Source organism: Coenobita brevimanus, chromosome 51 (genome assembly GCF_032717465.1).
Source record: "Coenobita brevimanus isolate Jiangsu-jjx chromosome 51, ASM3271746v2, whole genome shotgun sequence".
NCBI lineage: Eukaryota > Metazoa > Arthropoda > Malacostraca > Decapoda > Coenobitidae > Coenobita > Coenobita brevimanus.
In genome coordinates this window covers 9,305,533-9,323,032 of record NC_137004.1, presented here as the reverse complement: position 1 = coordinate 9,323,032, position 17,500 = coordinate 9,305,533, and the positions used below count along the sequence as shown (strand labels likewise).

The following is a 17,500-nucleotide window of genomic DNA, read 5'->3' as shown; positions in this document are numbered from 1 at the left end:
AAGATGTCATTCACGAAAGAGTTCATGATAGACATCGCCTTGGAGGAAACACCGGTGTCAGGGTGGACCTGCTTGAGCACTTTGTAGATGTAGATGCTGTAGCTCTCCTTCCTCCTACGCTTCTTCTTCTTGTCTCCCTTGGCAATGGCCTTCTGGGCCTTGCCGGCCTTCTTAGCGGCCTTTCCGGAGGTCTTGGGTGGCATGGCGGCGCCGAGTCAGACGGTATGTGCACGGTGCGGGAGCGAGCGAGAGACTGAGTCGACATGGGGGCCGCGCTTGCTGAAATCCTTATATGTGATTTCTGCCCGATCGCAGCCCGGCTTCTGCCTCCTTCCCATTCGCGGGTGGGATGGGGTCGGATCGGGAAGACGGGTATTTAAGGGAAGGTCGCGCGGGCCGGGGCCTTGTCGCCTCACTCTGCTGCCTGCCTCCACACTGACAACATCTCCTGCTCCTGTCTTGTTTCAACAAGGGTAACAGCTCTCCGGTTCGCCGTTGATCGAGCTGCTCTGCCCCTCTTGTCTCTTGACAGTGCTTTGAGGTGTTGTTGCTGTCGTTGCTTGCCGCCTTCATCCTGACCACGCCTTGGTCTCCAGCCACTGTTGTGTACCGGGGTGCTCACGCTTGTGCGCGCTCGCCCTTCAGTGGTTTCTTTTTGCCTCTTACTGTATTTCCTTTCTGGCTCTTAGTGTTCCCCTGGTACGTGGTACGAAGCCGAACCCCGCGGTTTCCAGGCGCAGGCCTGGTATACAAGGGGGCCCCGTAGTCGGGGTGGTTATAGGAAGCTGCAGGGGTGAGCCAAAACTTTGTTTAGGGCTAGGGTTAGGCAAGACCTTCGGGGCTGTGGTAAGGGCTGCCGCGTCCTCCGCTAGCGGAGGGGCAGATTCCTGCCACAGTAGGTAGGCTTCTTCCTGCGTTTCTGTGTGCCTGTTCTGTGTGGTTGTGTGAGTGTTAGTGTGGGTGTTTGTGCCTGTGTGTGATGACAGGCAAGTCGAGGTCTAGGCCCCCAGGGCCTTCGAGGATTCCTATGCCATCTAGGATCCAGCTGCCTGGTTCATCTGCTCGCGTCCCCTATGCTGGAGGTAGGGTTGAGACGGTTCCTGGGGTCTTGGGTGGGAGCATTGCTGCGGTCGCCCATCCAGCTGCTGTCTCGGCCCAGGGTGTCTTGACCTCGGTAACCCATCCAGCTGCTGCTAGAGGCCAGGAGTTTTTCTCTACTGGCAGGAAAAGGGAGCGTCGTGGATCAGGGGATAGCTCGACCGTGTCTGCTGGCGGTTGTGCTGATCCGGAACATCCAGCTTCTTGCTCCTCTGCTTCCTCTACAGCACCAAGGAAGATAGCTCGCCGTCATGAGGGGATGGATGACATTGTGCCTGCTCCAAACCCTGACACTGCTACTTCTGTTGCTGCTGTTTCCACCGCTGCTGCTACTCCTGCTGTTAAAAATAGCTCTGCAGATGATGAAGGGTTTACCCTTGTGTCTCGCAGAGCTAAGCGTGCAACCCTGACCAAGCCTGCGGCCCAGGGTTTTTCTCTGCCAGCTCTAAAGCAACCTCCTCCTCCACCTCGCCCTTCAGTGTCTGTGGCAGCCCCTCCTCCACCCCGCTCCTCTTTTCCAGCTTTCAGGGTTCCACTGCAATCGGGTTACGACACCAGCTACGATGCCGTGGCGGCCCTGGAGAGCCAGCTGCCGGGTCTTGCAGCGAGAAATCGCTTTGGCAGGGACGACAGTTGTGTCCTCATTCCTTCCACGGAGGAGGCTTATCAGTAGCTCAAGGCCGTAGCGGAGGACGAGGCGGCAACAGTGAGGGTGATAGAGCTCACACGGGGTGGACAGGTGACGAAGGCTGTAGTGATGGGATACCCTCGTCGGTTCCCATTAGACATCCTTCGAAGGCACGACCTAGTAGAGGAGGCTACCAGGTGCCAGCACCAGAGGACGCGGGAGGAAACCTTGCAGGTGTGTGTCACCCTCCGCGGCCCCCTTGTCCCCTCTCTCGATCTTGGGAACTGGGGAGTGTACTGGCTGCGCCCGTACACTCCAGAGCCACTGAGGTGCTACCGCTGCCAGAGGTTCGGACACCATCGTGCAAGCTGCAGCAGGCCTGCAGTGTGCGGGATCTGCAGCGGCTCCCACGACACGGAGCAGTGCTTGGCAAAATTCCGAGCAAAGGAGCCGGTCACCTCCCGCTGTCCCAACTGTGCAGGAGCACACCACGCCTGGCATCCCAGTTGCCCAGCGAGGGTGAAGAGGGTGAACCAGGGCAGAGAAAAGCAGGTCTCTTGGGTGCAGGAACAGCAGTCCTTGGTCTCAACGCCGGCCCCCCCAGGCACTTTTGTTTGGGGCCAAGAACGCCGCCCCCAGGCACAGACTCCTCCTGTCTTAGATACGACTGCTTTTCCTCCCCTGCCAACTCCCGCACAGACTATCGAGACAGTGGCGGAGGTTCACAGGCCCATGGCCTCAACGGATCCATCACCCCTGCCGCCCCCTCCTTCCCAAAAGGATCCAGTGCTCGCGCCAGTAACGCAAACCCCTCCTCCGCAGGCACATCAATCTCAAGCAGCCCCACTCTTCACACTGGACGAGCTGCGCACCCTGGGGACTCAATTGGCTCTGGCCATAGCAGAAACCGTGGCTCAGACTCTGGGGTCCAGCTAAACACAGATCCTATAGTGGCAGTAGTGGACCGTACCCTGAATCAAGCAATCGAGGCCAAACGACAGCTCGTTGTTCCTCCTGCCTCAGCCAAGCGGCCTCGATCACCAAGGAAGCCCAAGTCGTCCCCCAGAGGGGCTGCTTCGAAGGTAGCCAAGATCAAGGCTCGGCCACCCCGCACCCTAGCGGCCGGCTCTCCTCATCTTCCATCGGCCCCCTTGGTACCTTCTTTGATGCCAGTGGGTCGGGAGTCAGAGGAGGTTCGCCTCGGTCTGTCTCCGGACCCCAGGACGGTGCCTACCTCAGGGTCCTCCAGTGGAACTGCGCAGGAGCAATAAGTAAGCTCCCCCTCCTGCAAGAGGCGGCCAACAGGGATCAACCACACGTTATTCTCCTGCAGGAAACCTTGTTGACTGAGAGCTCCCGGTTTCGTTTGGCAGGATACACCTCCTATCTCCTCCCTCGTGAACGCGGTGTAGCTCAGGGTTGTGCCGTTCTGGTTAGGGACCACATCGGTTCTGCAGTCTGTGAGCCTCCCTACTGTGGGACTGGTGTTGAGGTCCAGGGCGTGATCCTACAATTGGCGGGGTCACCCCTCACTGTATTTAATGTATATCGTGGCCGAGATGCCTCTCTGGAGTTGGGGGACTTGTTCTCCCAGGCTACCAGGGGCCCTGTGTTCATTGGAGGCGACTTCAATGCTCACCACGATATGTTTTCCTCGCCTCTCAAGACCAACGAGGCTGGTCGGCACATCTCTGTAGTTCTGGAGGAGATGGGAGGTGTCTCCCTGCTGAATGACATCGATGAGGCTACTCATATTAGAGGAGGTCGACTAGACCTCGCCTTCGTTTCCACCCCTCTCGCAGGTTCGGCAATGTGGTCACTCCATCCCCACCTCATGAGTGACCACTATGCTGTTGTGGTTGATCTACCTTTGGCTCCCCTTCCTCCACCCGGGTCGCCTCCTCAGAGGTGGGATATTAGCAGGGCGGACTGGGCAGCCTTTGACAGGGCTCTCACTCTTGCCTTCTCATCTGCCCCTGCATCAGACCTCGAGGATCGAGCAGAGCAAGTTGCTCATGCTTTTAGGCAAGCAGCATCTCTTGCTATCCCGATACAGCAGCGCTTTGCGGGGTGCTACCGGGATGGCTGGTTCTATTGTGACAGGGTCAGGGAGTTGAATCGGAGGCTGAATGCAGCTCGCAGACAGTACCGGCGGCGCCGCACTTCGCCGTGCCGCCGGTGCCTGTCTGCCGTGTCTCGCCATGTCCTCGCGGAGAAGCGCCGCCTTAGGGAGGAGGCGTGGATTAGGTGGTGTCGTACCCCTGATTCTCACTCCACACTCCGTGAGATGTGGAGGAGAATCAGGTCCATCTCCGATCCACGTCCCTCCCGTCCACCTTCTCACCCTGATCCTGTTGCAGAGGCCAGCCGCCTGGCTCAGCACTTTGCAGACCGCTCTGCCTCCTGCAATCTCCCGCGGTCCATCTTGGCCATTCAGGAGCAGCTGTCCGCCTCTCGTGTTGAGGCTATTCAGGCGGCCTGTGACCGTCCTGATCCAGCTGATTGCCCCATCACTAGTGGGGAGCTGCTGGCAGCTTTGCAGCATAGATCGGACACTGCTCCAGGCCTTGATGGGCTGACTTATTCCATCCTGTCGCATGCGGGAGATTGTGGTACAGAACGGTTTCTTGCTCTGCTCAACCTCTCGTGGTCTGCGGGGCGTCTGCCGAGGTCGTGGAAGACTGCTGTCATCCACCCCATCCCGAAGCCTAACAATCCTGGTGCCATGCGCCCCATCTCGCTGCTCAGCTGTATTGCCAAGACGGCTGAGAGGGTTGTGCGGGCGCGTCTGGCATGGAGGTTAGGTCCGCTTCACCAGAGGATATTTGCCTATCATCCAGGCAGAAGTGCCTCTCACTGCCTTGCATCTCTCCTCGGTGAACTTCGGGGTGGAGTGGGGATGGCGGTCTTCCTTGACCTTGAGAAAGCTTTTGAGTTGGCGAGCCCCAAAGTCATACTCCAGGCTCTTGCAGACAAGGGAGTGGGTGGCAAGCTCTTGTCATGGCTTGCGGACTTTTTTAATGAACGTGCTGCGGGGGTCCGCTTCCAGGGGCAGCTCTCCTCCTTTCACACCCACCTAAACGGCACCCCCCAGGGGAGTGTCTTGAGCCCTCTCCTTTTCAATATCCTCATGGAGGGGCTCCTTACTGAGGACTATGGGCGCGGCGTTACCCTCCTGTGCTATGCCGATGATCTGGCCCTCGTCATAGCCAGGAGGGATTGTTACACACAGGCAAACATTGCACTTGCACGGCTATATCGTAAATGTGCGGAGCTGGGCCTAAAAATAAACTTCGGTAAAACCAAATGCATGCCCTTTGGCCTTAGGCCTCCCTGCTTTCCTCTTCTGCTTGGTGGCCACCAGCTGTCTCTCGTGGCAGTGCACACGTATCTTGGAGTGCGACTGGACAGCAACCTCACTTTCGAGAGCCACGTCAGGTACTTGCGCGAGCGGGCAAAGACACGTCTGTCTGCTCTTCGCTCCCTCTCAAAGAAGAGTTTGGGGGCCTCTTTTTATGTGCTGCGCACGTTCTACATCCACGCTATAAGGTCTTTGGTGGACTATAGTGCCATCTGCCTGACGGGTCTTGCCCCAAGTGTTTCTCAGTCTCTGGAGGTCGTGCAGAATGAGGCTCTGCGCATCATTCTGCATGCACCTCCTTGGACCAGACTGGTGAATCTGCGAGTGGAGGGCGGTTTCCCATCGTTGAAAAGCCGAATTATGCTCCGGGCTGTAGCAACCTCTCTGCAACTTGTGCACCGCAGGCCACATCTCCCAGTCTCTTATCTTCTGAAGCGGCTTCTGTCACGCCCTCCTGACCCAGCCCCTGGGCGGGACTGGGCCCGTGCCACGGTTGCTATGCTACATAGTATTGGTGCTGCTGACGATATATGCCAGGTCCCTGACTCGCCCTTCAATGGGTTCGAGGAACCACCACCTTGGGAGCCTCCCCTTTTCCGGTGTGTTTACCCAGCAGGTGGAAAGCCTCGAAATACCATCCCAGCACTCCTCCGTCAGGATAGTCTCCGCCGGGTAGCTGCTCTGGGGTCTGCGGGGTCAGCAGTTTATTATACTGATGGCTCAGTGGCAGCTGATGGCACTGCTGGAGCGGCCTTTGTTTTTGGCGACATGGTGGAGTCTTGGCGGGTGTCCCAGGGGGCGTCTCCCTTCCAGGCAGAGCTCGCTGCTATTCTGGGAGCTTTACGGCATGCAAACAACCGCCGATATTGCCGTGTGGTTATTCATACAGACTCGCTCTCATCTATTATGCGCCTTCGCTCCTTCTCCCTCAAAGACAACATCTTTTTGTTATCCTCCATATACACCGTAGCTTCTCTCCTCGTCCGTGGGGGAGCCACGATCATCCTTCACTGGCTTCCAGGTCATGTTGGCATCTTGGGGAATGAGATGGCAGATGAGGCTGCGCGCTCTGCCTGTACTCTTCCTGCTGTCACTTTCCCACTCTGCAAAAGCCAGGCTCAAATCATTAGATCTTTCGCTGTGACTATTGGACATCAATCAGTGGAAGAACATAGGCTATGTGTGGCTGAAGGCTCACGCTCTGCCACTTGGTATGCCAGTGCCACTTCTTATTCGCCTGTGCAGCCCCCTATGGGCTTACCAAATCGTCTGCTAGTGAGGCTGCGGCGTTTACGTTTGGGATACTTATGCTATAAACAGATAAAGTGAGTGGCCCCAGACCCTTGTGAACACTGCTTAGAAAGGGCGGAGGAGCCTCTACTGCACTATCTATTGAATTGCCCTGTGACTTCTGCTCTCAGGTCTCTCCCACGTGGGGCATACGTCCCATCAGAAGATGAGGTGAGGGATGCCGCTGGCATAGTTGCCCGTGCTCCTATTTCTCTATTACTTCGGGTAGTAAGTCGCTACTCTCCGCCACGATAATGTAGATGCGCGTGCATAGCGCAACTGTGACGGGCTCACATGTTTGCCCGTGTCCCAGTACGTCCTGGGACGAATATCCCAACAACAACAATGGGCCGGGGACGCATTAGTCTTCTCCTGAAGGTCCTACTACTCCAGCAGCAAAAGCAGCAGCAGCAGCAGCAGCAGCATGTCCGGACGTGGCAAGGGAGGCAAGGTGAAGGGAAAGTCCAAGTCCCGATCTAGCAGGGCTGGGCTCCAGTTCCCCGTCGGCAGGATCCACCGTCTCCTTCGTAAAGGCAATTACGCCGAGCGTGTGGGTGCTGGTGCTCCCGTCTACTTGGCTGCAGTCATGGAGTACCTAGCAGCTGAAGTGCTTGAGCTGGCTGGCAACGCAGCCCGTGACAACAAGAAGACTCGTATCATTCCCCGTCACCTGCAGTTGGCTATCCGCAATGATGAGGAGCTCAACAAGCTCCTCTCTGGCGTCACCATCGCCCAGGGCGGTGTCCTGCCTAACATCCAGGCTGTGCTGCTCCCCAAGAAGACGGAGAAGAAGTAAACGCTTCCAAGAAATCCTTCTTCTTCTTCACCTCCATCGGCTCCTTTAGGAGCCACATTCGTTTCTTGAGAGAGAATAGACTTTGGCATTGCCCAACAGCATCATCATCATCTTTGGGTATGGATGAATGTGTTGGTATACTGTATGTTTGTGTATGTGCCTATAACGTGGTATGTGTTGAATGCTGGCATGTGTCTGTGGCTATATTTACGTTCGGTTGCATGTAAGAAGCTACTGACATCAGTGAAGGTGGAGTAATAATAATAATAATAATAATATTATTATTAATCCCACTACTACATAGAGTCTTGTCCCGTTCCCAACTGCACCTGCATAATACTGTCCTGTATAATTATGCCTCCTAACTGCCTTTGCCGGGTGGATGAATGAAAACATAGGTGGTGATGATGATGATGATGGCTATTCTCCCACCATCGAAGGAATGGACAAAGTCGTTCAGTGGCAGAGGATATGGTGATGTATACAACAGTATATATATATATATATATATATATATATATATATATATATATATATAATATATATATATATATATATATATATATATATATATATATATATATATATATATATATATATATATATATATATATTATATATATATTAGTCGTGTGGTGACGACCATTGTGGATTTAACACCCCCAAATAAGAGCAATAATGAAGAAAATACTCATCATTCATTTCTCTCGTCATTATGAGTAGTATTGCAACAACTAGTTACTACACAATCAAAAACCACCACTACCACCACCATCTATTCATCCATCCATCCATTCATCATCATCATCATCATCATCATCATCATCATCATCAAAGATTAATAATAATAATCAGCAGCACCACCACCACCACCCATCGAACTGGGAGCTCCGGTGAACGCCTGATTAGTGAAACTGTTGGGAGGCGAGTGTCAGCCACCTTGTCAGCCACCTCTTCTATATAATGCACTAGCGGTCGTGCAAGTACCAATCGGATCCATTTAAATTTGATTTCAGGCCTCAGCGGTTGATGCAATGCTTGTACGATGGGTGATTGGTGGGTTTTGGTACTTAGAGAAAACGGCCGTGACAGCGACAAATTCAAGGGATAACTTGTTCATATGCAGACGTTCTGTCTGTCTAACACTTAGGCATTCATATCATGCACCGTTTGTGGTGCCTCACCGACGTGACTGACTGTGTCTTCTTTACTCTAGGTGCATCCTTCAAGTGTGCTGCTGCTCGTGCATATGAAGGCAGAAATACCTTGGATTAGTGGGATTTGCCTTCACGATTTACGGAGGCGACTCCCGGAGCACAGCAGAGGAGATGCTCTCGCAACAGGATGGAAATTGCCCTGATAGGTATGGAGAAAGCTTTCCTGAAATGGGGGTGGGGGGGGGAGTAGACCAGAGGAACAGAGAAAGCAATGGCCCAGCAAAATAAGTGATAATGTATATGTATGCAGACGTCCATTTAAATTAGGAGATGTAGTAGCCAAATTGACAGTTGCCTAATCCCCCCCCCACCCTTTTTTTTTTTTTTTTTTTTTTTAACTGCCAGAGAGAGAGAGAGAGAGAGAGAGAGAGAGGTTTGGTATGGTTCAGTTAGGTTATGGTTGGTTTGGTTTGGTTATGTTAGGTGTGGTAAGAGTTGGTCGGGTTGCATTACATGTTTTCATATCTGTTACATTAAAAGAAAGAGAGAGAGAGAGAGAGAGAGAGAGAGAGAGAGAGAGAGAGAGAAAATGGTGCTACCTAACCTGCTCAACGTCTGCATTTACTTATACTACTATGCCTTCATTCATTCTCTTTCACAGAAATTAGGTGTGGACCTCTAAAAGAGGTCCGGGGGTTGCTGTTTATTGTGTGCTTTGCCGTGGCCAGGTGGAATAGTGCCATGCAGTTATGCACGCAGCCTCTTAACCGCCGAAGCCGTAAAGGGTGCGCCCTTGCCTCTTCAGGGCGTACACCACGTCCATCGCGGTCACGGTCTTACGCTTGGCGTGCTCAGTGTAGGTGACAGCATCGCGAATCACGTTCTCGAGGAACACCTTGAGAACACCGCGGGTCTCCTCGTAGATCAGGCCCGAGATACGCTTCACGCCGCCACGACGAGCCAGACGACGGATGGCAGGCTTGGTGATGCCCTGGATGTTGTCACGAAGCACCTTGCGGTGTCGCTTGGCGCCTCCCTTGCCCAGACCCTTGCCGCCTTTGCCTCGACCAGTCATAGTGTCTACAGCTGCTGCTACTGCTCCTCAGACCCAGTAGTAGTGAGTGTCCACTCAGCTCCCAGCACCAACAATGATGACGACCCCGCTCGCCGACCACCCTTATATAACGCAGTGTCGGTCGTGCAAGTACGAACCTTATCCATCTAACCTCGATTTCAGGCCCAGGCCCAACCCCAGCTCCCAGGAGGCCAATCCTAGAGAGGCGTCGTAGCCAGGTCACGCCACAGGGCATGCCAAATTTTGCAAGCAAACCAGGAATGGCATCGAGAAAGCATGAACAGTAAATCACCGCCATGTACATCACACCCCGACCACTCACACGCCGCCAGTCCGGAGGCAGGCCACATAAAAAGCCGCTGCCAGGCGCGGCGCGCCATCATTCCTCTCCAGCGTCTCAGTGCGCAGACATCATCCAGCGAACTCTACGGCAGAAGCAACCCGTGTTTCACTTACTAGCAGAAACAAGTAGGCACACCACCACCTTCGACTCTACCTGCAAGAGTGACACGGCGCTCTCTACGTGAGCTTTCTCAGAGTTTCCCACGCTGCAACCTCAGACTACAACATTGTCTCGCCACGAACACCAGCGCAGACCAAGCTGCTGTCCCCGCAGCCACTGCCGCTCCGCCCCACGATTGTGTACCGGGGTGCACACACTTGTGTGCACTCGCCCTATCGTGGGTTGCGCCCCCCCTTCTACTAATCCTTCCTTTCGGCCTTAGTGTCCCCCAGTGTCTTTCCGACGCCGAACTCTGCGGTTTCCTGGCGTTAGGCCAGGTACACAAAGAGGCCCCTTAGCAGGGGTGGTTACAGGAAACACCGGGGTGGCCAAAAACTGGTTAGGGTGATAGGCAAGACCCTTCGGGGGCAGTGGTAAGGACTGTCGCGGCCTCCGCTAGCGGGGGGACAGAGCACCACCACTGTAGGCAGGCGTCTTCTTTTCTCTGTGTGAATGAATGAGTGATAGGTAGAGTGAAAGAGTGTGTGACGGCCGCCAAGATGGCGAGCCGTGATGAAACCCAGAAAAACGCAACACCACCCCCCTTCAACCCCCGTGACCCCAGGATGGTAAACAAAAAAAGAACCCATGATGCAGAAGAAACCCCCTCTGAATTCGACAAACCAGCAGGACGAAAACCAAGATTCGACGACTCTGACCTCAACCTCGATGACCACTGCCTCAGCATGGACTTTGACAACGCCACCGTTGCCCAGCATGCCAACACCGCTCAGCTAAACCCCCAGGAGGGACTCAATGACGAATCAGCCACCGCCACTCTTGACCCCGACGACGGCTTCACACTCGTCTGCAACAGAAAGAACAAAAAAACCGCCCAAGACTCGCCCAACCCCCACCCAACCCGCCCAACTCAGAACACAAAAACACCCCCCCACACACCTAAACTACCTGCCTTCCTCATCCCAAAACAGGATAATTTCAATAACACCTATGACATTATAGCAGCCATAGAAAATTCCCACCCACACCTTCAGTTCAAGATGATCGCAACGAAAGCCCTAAACACTATAATAGTCCCCCTTGACATTGGCTCCCGGGACATCATAGAAAACTTGCGCGAAGTGGAGGGCAAACCCATCCAACTACAGAAACTAGACCCGAATCTCTCCACAAGGAAGCTTGTAGTTCAACGCTACCCCCTTAACTTCCCCCTCGAAGCCATTCTTAAACATCCACAGGTAGAGGAGGCAACACGTTGCAACGTTAAGGGGGAACCAACAAGACAGGTAATGGTAACCATCCGCGGCCCCACCCCCGACTCCTTGGACCTCAAAACATGGGGCAATTATGAACTACGCCCCTTCACCCCCGAGCCACTGCGCTGCTTCAACTGCCAGCGTTTTGGCCATCACCAGTCCTCATGTAAACGACCACCAACCTGCGCCCTTTGTAGCGGACGCCACCCCACACAGCAGTGCCTGGATAAGTTCAAAGCTAAACAGCCGGTCACACCTAAGTGCCCCAATTGCCATGGCAGCCACCATGCCTGGAACAAGATTTGCCCAGCCCGCAAAGCTATCATCAATAAAGGCAACAACAACAATCCAAATGCAACCCAGGGGAGAATCATTACCACCCCAGCTCCACCAGGTACCTTCACATGGGGAACACAGAATAAAAACACAACCCACCCTGCCCCAACACCAGCTAATCTCCAAAACCCACCCAATCTAACAACAACTAACTTTCCCCAGCTACCAGCTTCCTACAGAAAACCCCACAACACTCATAACAACCCCCAGCCCCCCACCACACCTCACCAAACCACACTGGCCACCCCCTCCCTCCAACCTAAACCCACCCACAAAAATGCCAGCACACAAACAACGGCCTCCACCCAAACACAGACCCCCCTACCAGCCCCCGCTCATCCCCCACACCCCACCACTCTCACCACCTCAGACCTCGAACACATCACAAACAGCATAGCCCAGGGACTAGCAACTCTCCTCACCAACATCATAGGGAAATCAGTCCCCACTGCAGACATTACTAAAGTACTCTACCACTCTATTCATAGCCTTCACAACACCTCCCCCACCCCCGACACAAACACCGAAAACTCTCTACACACACCCACACCCACACCTACAGAAAACACAAACGCCACTTACACACACACACCCAAACAAGACACAGCACACAACACACCCCCCACACAACCTCAACCTGACACACCCTCTCAACAACCCCCACAACCACAGAAGCAACGCCACAGACCCAAAAACCGACAAAACAAAGACCCCCGTAAAACCACACCATCACACTCCACATCCAGATCATCATCAACATCATCCCCCTCCAGAAGACGACACGAATCCTGCTCTGCCACACGCGAACACATGGAGACAGACACCACCTACAAATCGCACTCCCGATCTCCACTCTCACGACGCCCCTCACCGATACCAACACCACCTGACACAGACAACTCAACACCATCATGGATGAACACAGACGAGTAAACACCCACACACACACACCCCTACACCCACAACTCCCCCCCAACCCCCCACAACCACGACACCCCACCAACCCCCCACACATCAATATCATGCAATGGAATATTCAAGGCGCATCTAACAAGCGCTCTATTCTCGAAGAGGCAGCCCACACAAACCAAGTTGACATATTCCTTCTTCAAGAGACCTTAATCCCAGCCAACAAATCTCTCAAATTACGAGGCTTCACCTCATTCACACTCCCTTATTCCCGAGGAGGCCCCAGAGGATCAGCGATCTTAATTAAAAACCACATCCCTGCCAAACCCATTCACCCATTACCCAACTGCGGGGAAGGAGTGGAAATTCAGGGCTGCTCCATTACGCTTGCCACCACACAACTACAAATTTTCAACACATACCGCTCCCAAAACTCTGAACTAAACCTAGATGAGGCTCTCGCAACATCCGCCACGGAACATATATATTTAGGAGGCGACCTTAATGCCCACCACCCACGCCTGGGCTCAGCAACTACCAACCAGACAGGCCGCCATATCGCAACAATATTAGGTAATATACCATCCATAACTCTACTAAACAACCCCCAGTCCCCCACGCACCTGAGAGGAGGCAGACTTGACCTGTCATTTATCACCAGTGACATCGCGAACCTCGCCAAGTGGGAAATACACCCCACCATTGCCTCAGATCATCACGCCATCTTATGCACCATAAACCTGGCCAAACTCCCTAAGCCCCCCAATCCCCCACCCAAATGGAACACAAAGAAAGCAGAATGGACACGCTTCACCACTCTCCTAGAAAATTTATGCACCTTCAATCCCCCAATTAATCTAGAAGAACACACCAATCTGCTAACAGACGCCTTCCACTCTGCTGCTGAGCAGTCAATCCCAATCACTAATCCCCCCAGGGGCCACCATAAAGACCACTGGTATTACAACGACCGGGTCAAAATCTTGAACAACAGGCTGAACAGAGCAAAAAAAATTCATAGATCTAACCCCACCCCTGAAAGCCGCAGCTATCTACAATCGGTAATTAGGCACACCACAACCGAAAAAAATGCTCTAAAAGAACGTAGTTGGCTGGAATGGTGTCAATCACTAGGTGCACACTCACCAATAGGCAACATCTGGAAAAAAATTAAAGCAATATCAAACCCCCGCCCCACCCGCCCCCCGACTCACCCTGACCCACAAGGCGAGGCCGACAGATTAGCAACCACCTTCTCACAGAGAACATCCCCAACCCAACTCCCCCCATCAACCAGACAAACACAGGAACACCTACACCCAATGAGACACCAACTAATTACCGAGAACAAAAACACTCCATCCCCCACTGACCACTTCTTTACCATCGATGAGTTACACCGGTCTCTCAAAACCAGCACAGACACCGCCCCTGGTCCAGATGGTATAACTTACTCAATGATTAAACATACAGGTCCCATAGCCAGAGCAGCCCTCCTCGACCTCCTCAACCACTCGTGGCAACAAGGTAAACTACCCGCACAGTGGAAAGAAGCCATCATCCACCCCATACCAAAACCATTAGACCCCCAGACATCTAGACCAATTTCTCTTCTCAGTTGTTTTAGCAAAACAGCGGAAAGACTAATCAAATCCCGACTGGACTGGGTCACCCCTTCCCCCCACGACCACCTATTTGCCTTCACAAAAGGCAAAGGCACGGCGGAATGCCTTAGCTCATTCATATCCGAGCTCCGTGGAGGCAAAGGACTAGCAGTCTTCATAGACCTGGAAAAAGCTTTTGAGCTGGCATGCCCTGAGGCCATCCTGACTACCATTGCCAACAAGGGAGTCAAGGGTCGCCTCCTGCGCTGGCTGGAAAACTTTTTCACAGGTCGAAAAGCCAAAGTCATTTTCCAAGGCCATCTCTCTGACGCATATCCGCACATAAATGGTACTCCACAGGGCAGCATAATTAGCCCAACTCTCTTTAATACCCTTGTAGAGTGCCTTCTCCACCTAAACCTAGGACAGGGAACCCGCCTCCTATGTTATGCCGACGATATCACCCTTGTCACATACGGCGGCAACTACCTACAAAAAGCTCAGAAAGCACTCGAGAAAATACACAAGAAATGTCGGGAATTAGGCCTCAAAGTAAACCCGGGAAAAACAAAAGCCCTTCCTATCAGAATTCCCACCCCCCAAGCCCAGCTCTTCTTAGGGAATTCCCCAGTAGAATACGTGAACGCACACCGATACCTGGGGGTATATTTTGATAGGAACCTCTCTTTTAACAATGAAGTACAACATCTTAAAAACACTACCAAACTCAGACTTAACGCCCTTCGAGCAATTGCAGGGAAAGGAGAAGGAGCCTCATTTAAAGTACTTCGTCTTTTCTACGTTCAGGCGATAAGATCTATCGTTGACTACGCTGCCCCCGCCCTACCCACCATTAGCCCTCAGCTTGCTAACAAGCTTGAAGTCGTACAAAACGAAGCACTCAGAATCATTACTGGCTCCCCTATGTGGACGCGACTGTGCAATCTTCGCGCCGAGTGCAATATGGAGTCCCTCAACCTCAGAATTCAAGCACGAGTCGCCAACCTAACAGCCAAGCTGGCGCACAAAGGCTCAACACTACCAGTTCTTACAAGAATAACTGCGGCAGTTAACCTACACCCAGATTTACTCACCAACACCTGGTGCCACAAAGTCGCCAATGCCGCCCACACTTACAACATTACTCCCCTTTTGAACCTCCCCCCTGATACGCCAAGCGATGCGTATCACCCCCTCCCACCCTGGAGCCCTCCACTGTACAAACTCATTATCGCCAGCTCTCCCCCCAAAGCCACAACCCCCACCCAGCAGTTGCGACAAGAGAGCCTTAGGCGAATTGCCTCCATCACCACCCCTAACTCCGCCACTTATTATACAGACGGCTCCGTAAACGAAGGAAAAGCAGGTGCGGCAGTCACAGGCCATGATCACTCGTATGGCCTCAGAATAACCGACGGAGCATCCACCCTTCAGGCCGAGTTAGTGGCAATCCTAGCAGCCTTAGATGATGCGCTCGAAATTACGCCCACGTCAGACATCATAATACATACAGACTCAGCTAGCGCCATCCAAACATTAAAAACCCAGACACCATCTGATAACATCCACCTCATCACTGATATAATGGCCACTGCTCAGGAGATTAAAAACGCAGGCGGTACAATCACCATTCACTGGATTCCAAGTCATGTCGGAATCACAGGCAACGAGCATGCTGATCGCCTCGCCAAGGATGCTACAGTGCACCCGTACATCCAAATAGACGTCCCTTCCAGCCTCAGTTTAAAAAAAAAATCAATAAAAACTCAAGCAAGCAAACTCAATCTTCAGGAACACCGACAGCAAGTCAATACAGGCTCTCCCTCTGCTCTATGGTACGCCAACGCTACCAAATATAAGCCCATACCTGCTGTACACAATATGAGCAGCATAACACTCAAAAAGATCAGACGGCTCAGATTAGGTTATAAGAGCCTTGCTCAAATACAATCGAATAACAACCAAACCGTAACCTGCGAAAACTGTAATACCGAAACCTCCTTCCCGCTCCTCCATTACATACTGCGCTGCCCAGCCACCAATAAACTCGTAAGACCCGCCACCCCCCCCAACCCTGACATACCAAGCGCTAACATCACACCCCAGCTAGAAATAACACTCAGACAGGCAGCCACCTCAGTAATAGCCAACACGCCCATCTCCACACTGGTAAACACAGTTAATTCTCTCCCCCCCCCCTCCTAATACCAGCCGTACAGTTAATCCCTAGCCCCGTTAATCCCCAACCCTGTAATCCCCTTCCCCCTCCCCTAATGTCACTCGTACGCTTGTGCCTGCCTGCGCTGATACTCATGCCTCAACGTATGCAGGCATAGGGCGTGCCTGTGACCTCTATATATATATATATATATATATATATATATATATATATATATATATATATATATATATATATGTGTATGTATATGTATGTATATGTATATGTATATATATGTATATGTATATGTATATATATGTGTATGTATATGTATATGTATGTATGTGTATGTATATGTATGTATATGTATCTGTATATGTATGCATGTGTAGGCGTGTACGTATATATATATATGTGTATATGTATGTATATATATATGTATGTAATTATGTATGTATATGTGTGTGTATGCATATATATATATAGGTGTGTATGTATATATATGTGTATACGTATGTATATATCTGTATATATGTGTGTATGTATATGTGTATGTGTGGATGTATATGTGTATATGTATATGTATGCGGGTATATATATATGTATATGTTTTTCTATATATATGTATATATGTATGTATGTATGTATATGTATATATATAATTTTAAAACACAGAGCCACCACGGTGGTTTCTGCCCCCGAATAAAAAGTCCTTTCAGCCATCACGGCACACCCATACAACTCAGCACTAAACACCGACCGGGCTAATACGCGGCCCGGCCCTCTCTATAGGAGAGGAAATCGTGAACGAACGAACGAACGCGGCGCGCCAACACTCTCGCTCGTCTCACAGCTCCCTCCTCAGTCGCGCGCCATGGCTCGTACCAAGCAGACTGCACGTAAGTCCACTGGAGGCAAGGCCCCTCGCAAGCAGCTGGCCACCAAAGCCGCTCGCAAGTCCGCCCCTGCCACCGGCGGCGTCAAGAAACCCCACCGTTACAGGCCTGGCACTGTGGCCCTGCGTGAGATCCGTCGCTACCAGAAGAGCACTGAGCTGCTTATAAGGAAGCTGCCATTCCAGCGTCTTGTCCGTGAGATCGCCCAGGACTTCAAGACTGACCTGCGCTTCCAGTCCTCTGCCGTCATGGCTCTGCAGGAGGCGTCTGAGGCCTATTTGGTCGGTCTCTTTGAGGACACCAACCTGTGTGCCATCCACGCCAAGCGTGTAACAATCATGCCTAAGGACATCCAGCTGGCCCGCCGCATCCGTGGCGAGCGCGCCTAAGGCGAGAGGCCCCCCACCTCCATCGAAAGAAATCTCGGCCCTTTTCAGGGCCAAAACCCTTCTTCAAAGAGAGATGATGACAGA

At 52.4% G+C, this 17,500-nt stretch overlaps 4 protein-coding genes across 4 annotated transcripts in view; 2 read left to right on the top strand and 2 right to left on the bottom strand.

Annotated features, from left to right (window-relative positions):
* Nucleotides 1–203, bottom strand: part of LOC145400053 (histone H2B) — a 372-nt gene extending 169 nt beyond the window's left edge. Inside the window, exon 1 of the mRNA XM_080272554.1 lies at nt 1–203. This exon is cut by the window's left edge and continues 169 nt beyond it. Coding sequence (XP_080128680.1) covers nt 1–203 — 203 coding nt within the window.
* Nucleotides 204–6,801: 6,598 nt separating this feature from the next.
* LOC145400052 (histone H2A) lies at nt 6,802–7,173 on the top strand. Its single transcript, XM_080272553.1, has one exon. The coding sequence runs from the start codon at nt 6,802–6,804 to the stop codon at nt 7,171–7,173; it is 372 nt and encodes a 123-aa protein (XP_080128679.1).
* Nucleotides 7,174–9,093: 1,920 nt separating this feature from the next.
* Nucleotides 9,094–9,405, bottom strand: LOC145400051 (histone H4). Its single transcript, XM_080272552.1, has one exon. It carries the CDS (start codon nt 9,403–9,405, stop codon nt 9,094–9,096), a length of 312 nt encoding a protein of 103 aa, XP_080128678.1.
* A 7,600-nt stretch (nt 9,406–17,005) lies between these two features.
* LOC145400050 (histone H3) lies at nt 17,006–17,416 on the top strand. The gene has a single exon (XM_080272551.1). The coding sequence runs from the start codon at nt 17,006–17,008 to the stop codon at nt 17,414–17,416; it is 411 nt and encodes a 136-aa protein (XP_080128677.1).
* Nucleotides 17,417–17,500: the final 84 nt, after the last annotated feature.

Coding starts and splice junctions, on each gene's coding strand:
- LOC145400050 (XM_080272551.1), top strand. CDS start 17,006: ATGGCTCGTACCAAGCAGACTGCACGTAAGTCCACTGGAGGCAAGGCC.
- LOC145400051 (XM_080272552.1), bottom strand. CDS start 9,405: ATGACTGGTCGAGGCAAAGGCGGCAAGGGTCTGGGCAAGGGAGGCGCC.
- LOC145400052 (XM_080272553.1), top strand. CDS start 6,802: ATGTCCGGACGTGGCAAGGGAGGCAAGGTGAAGGGAAAGTCCAAGTCC.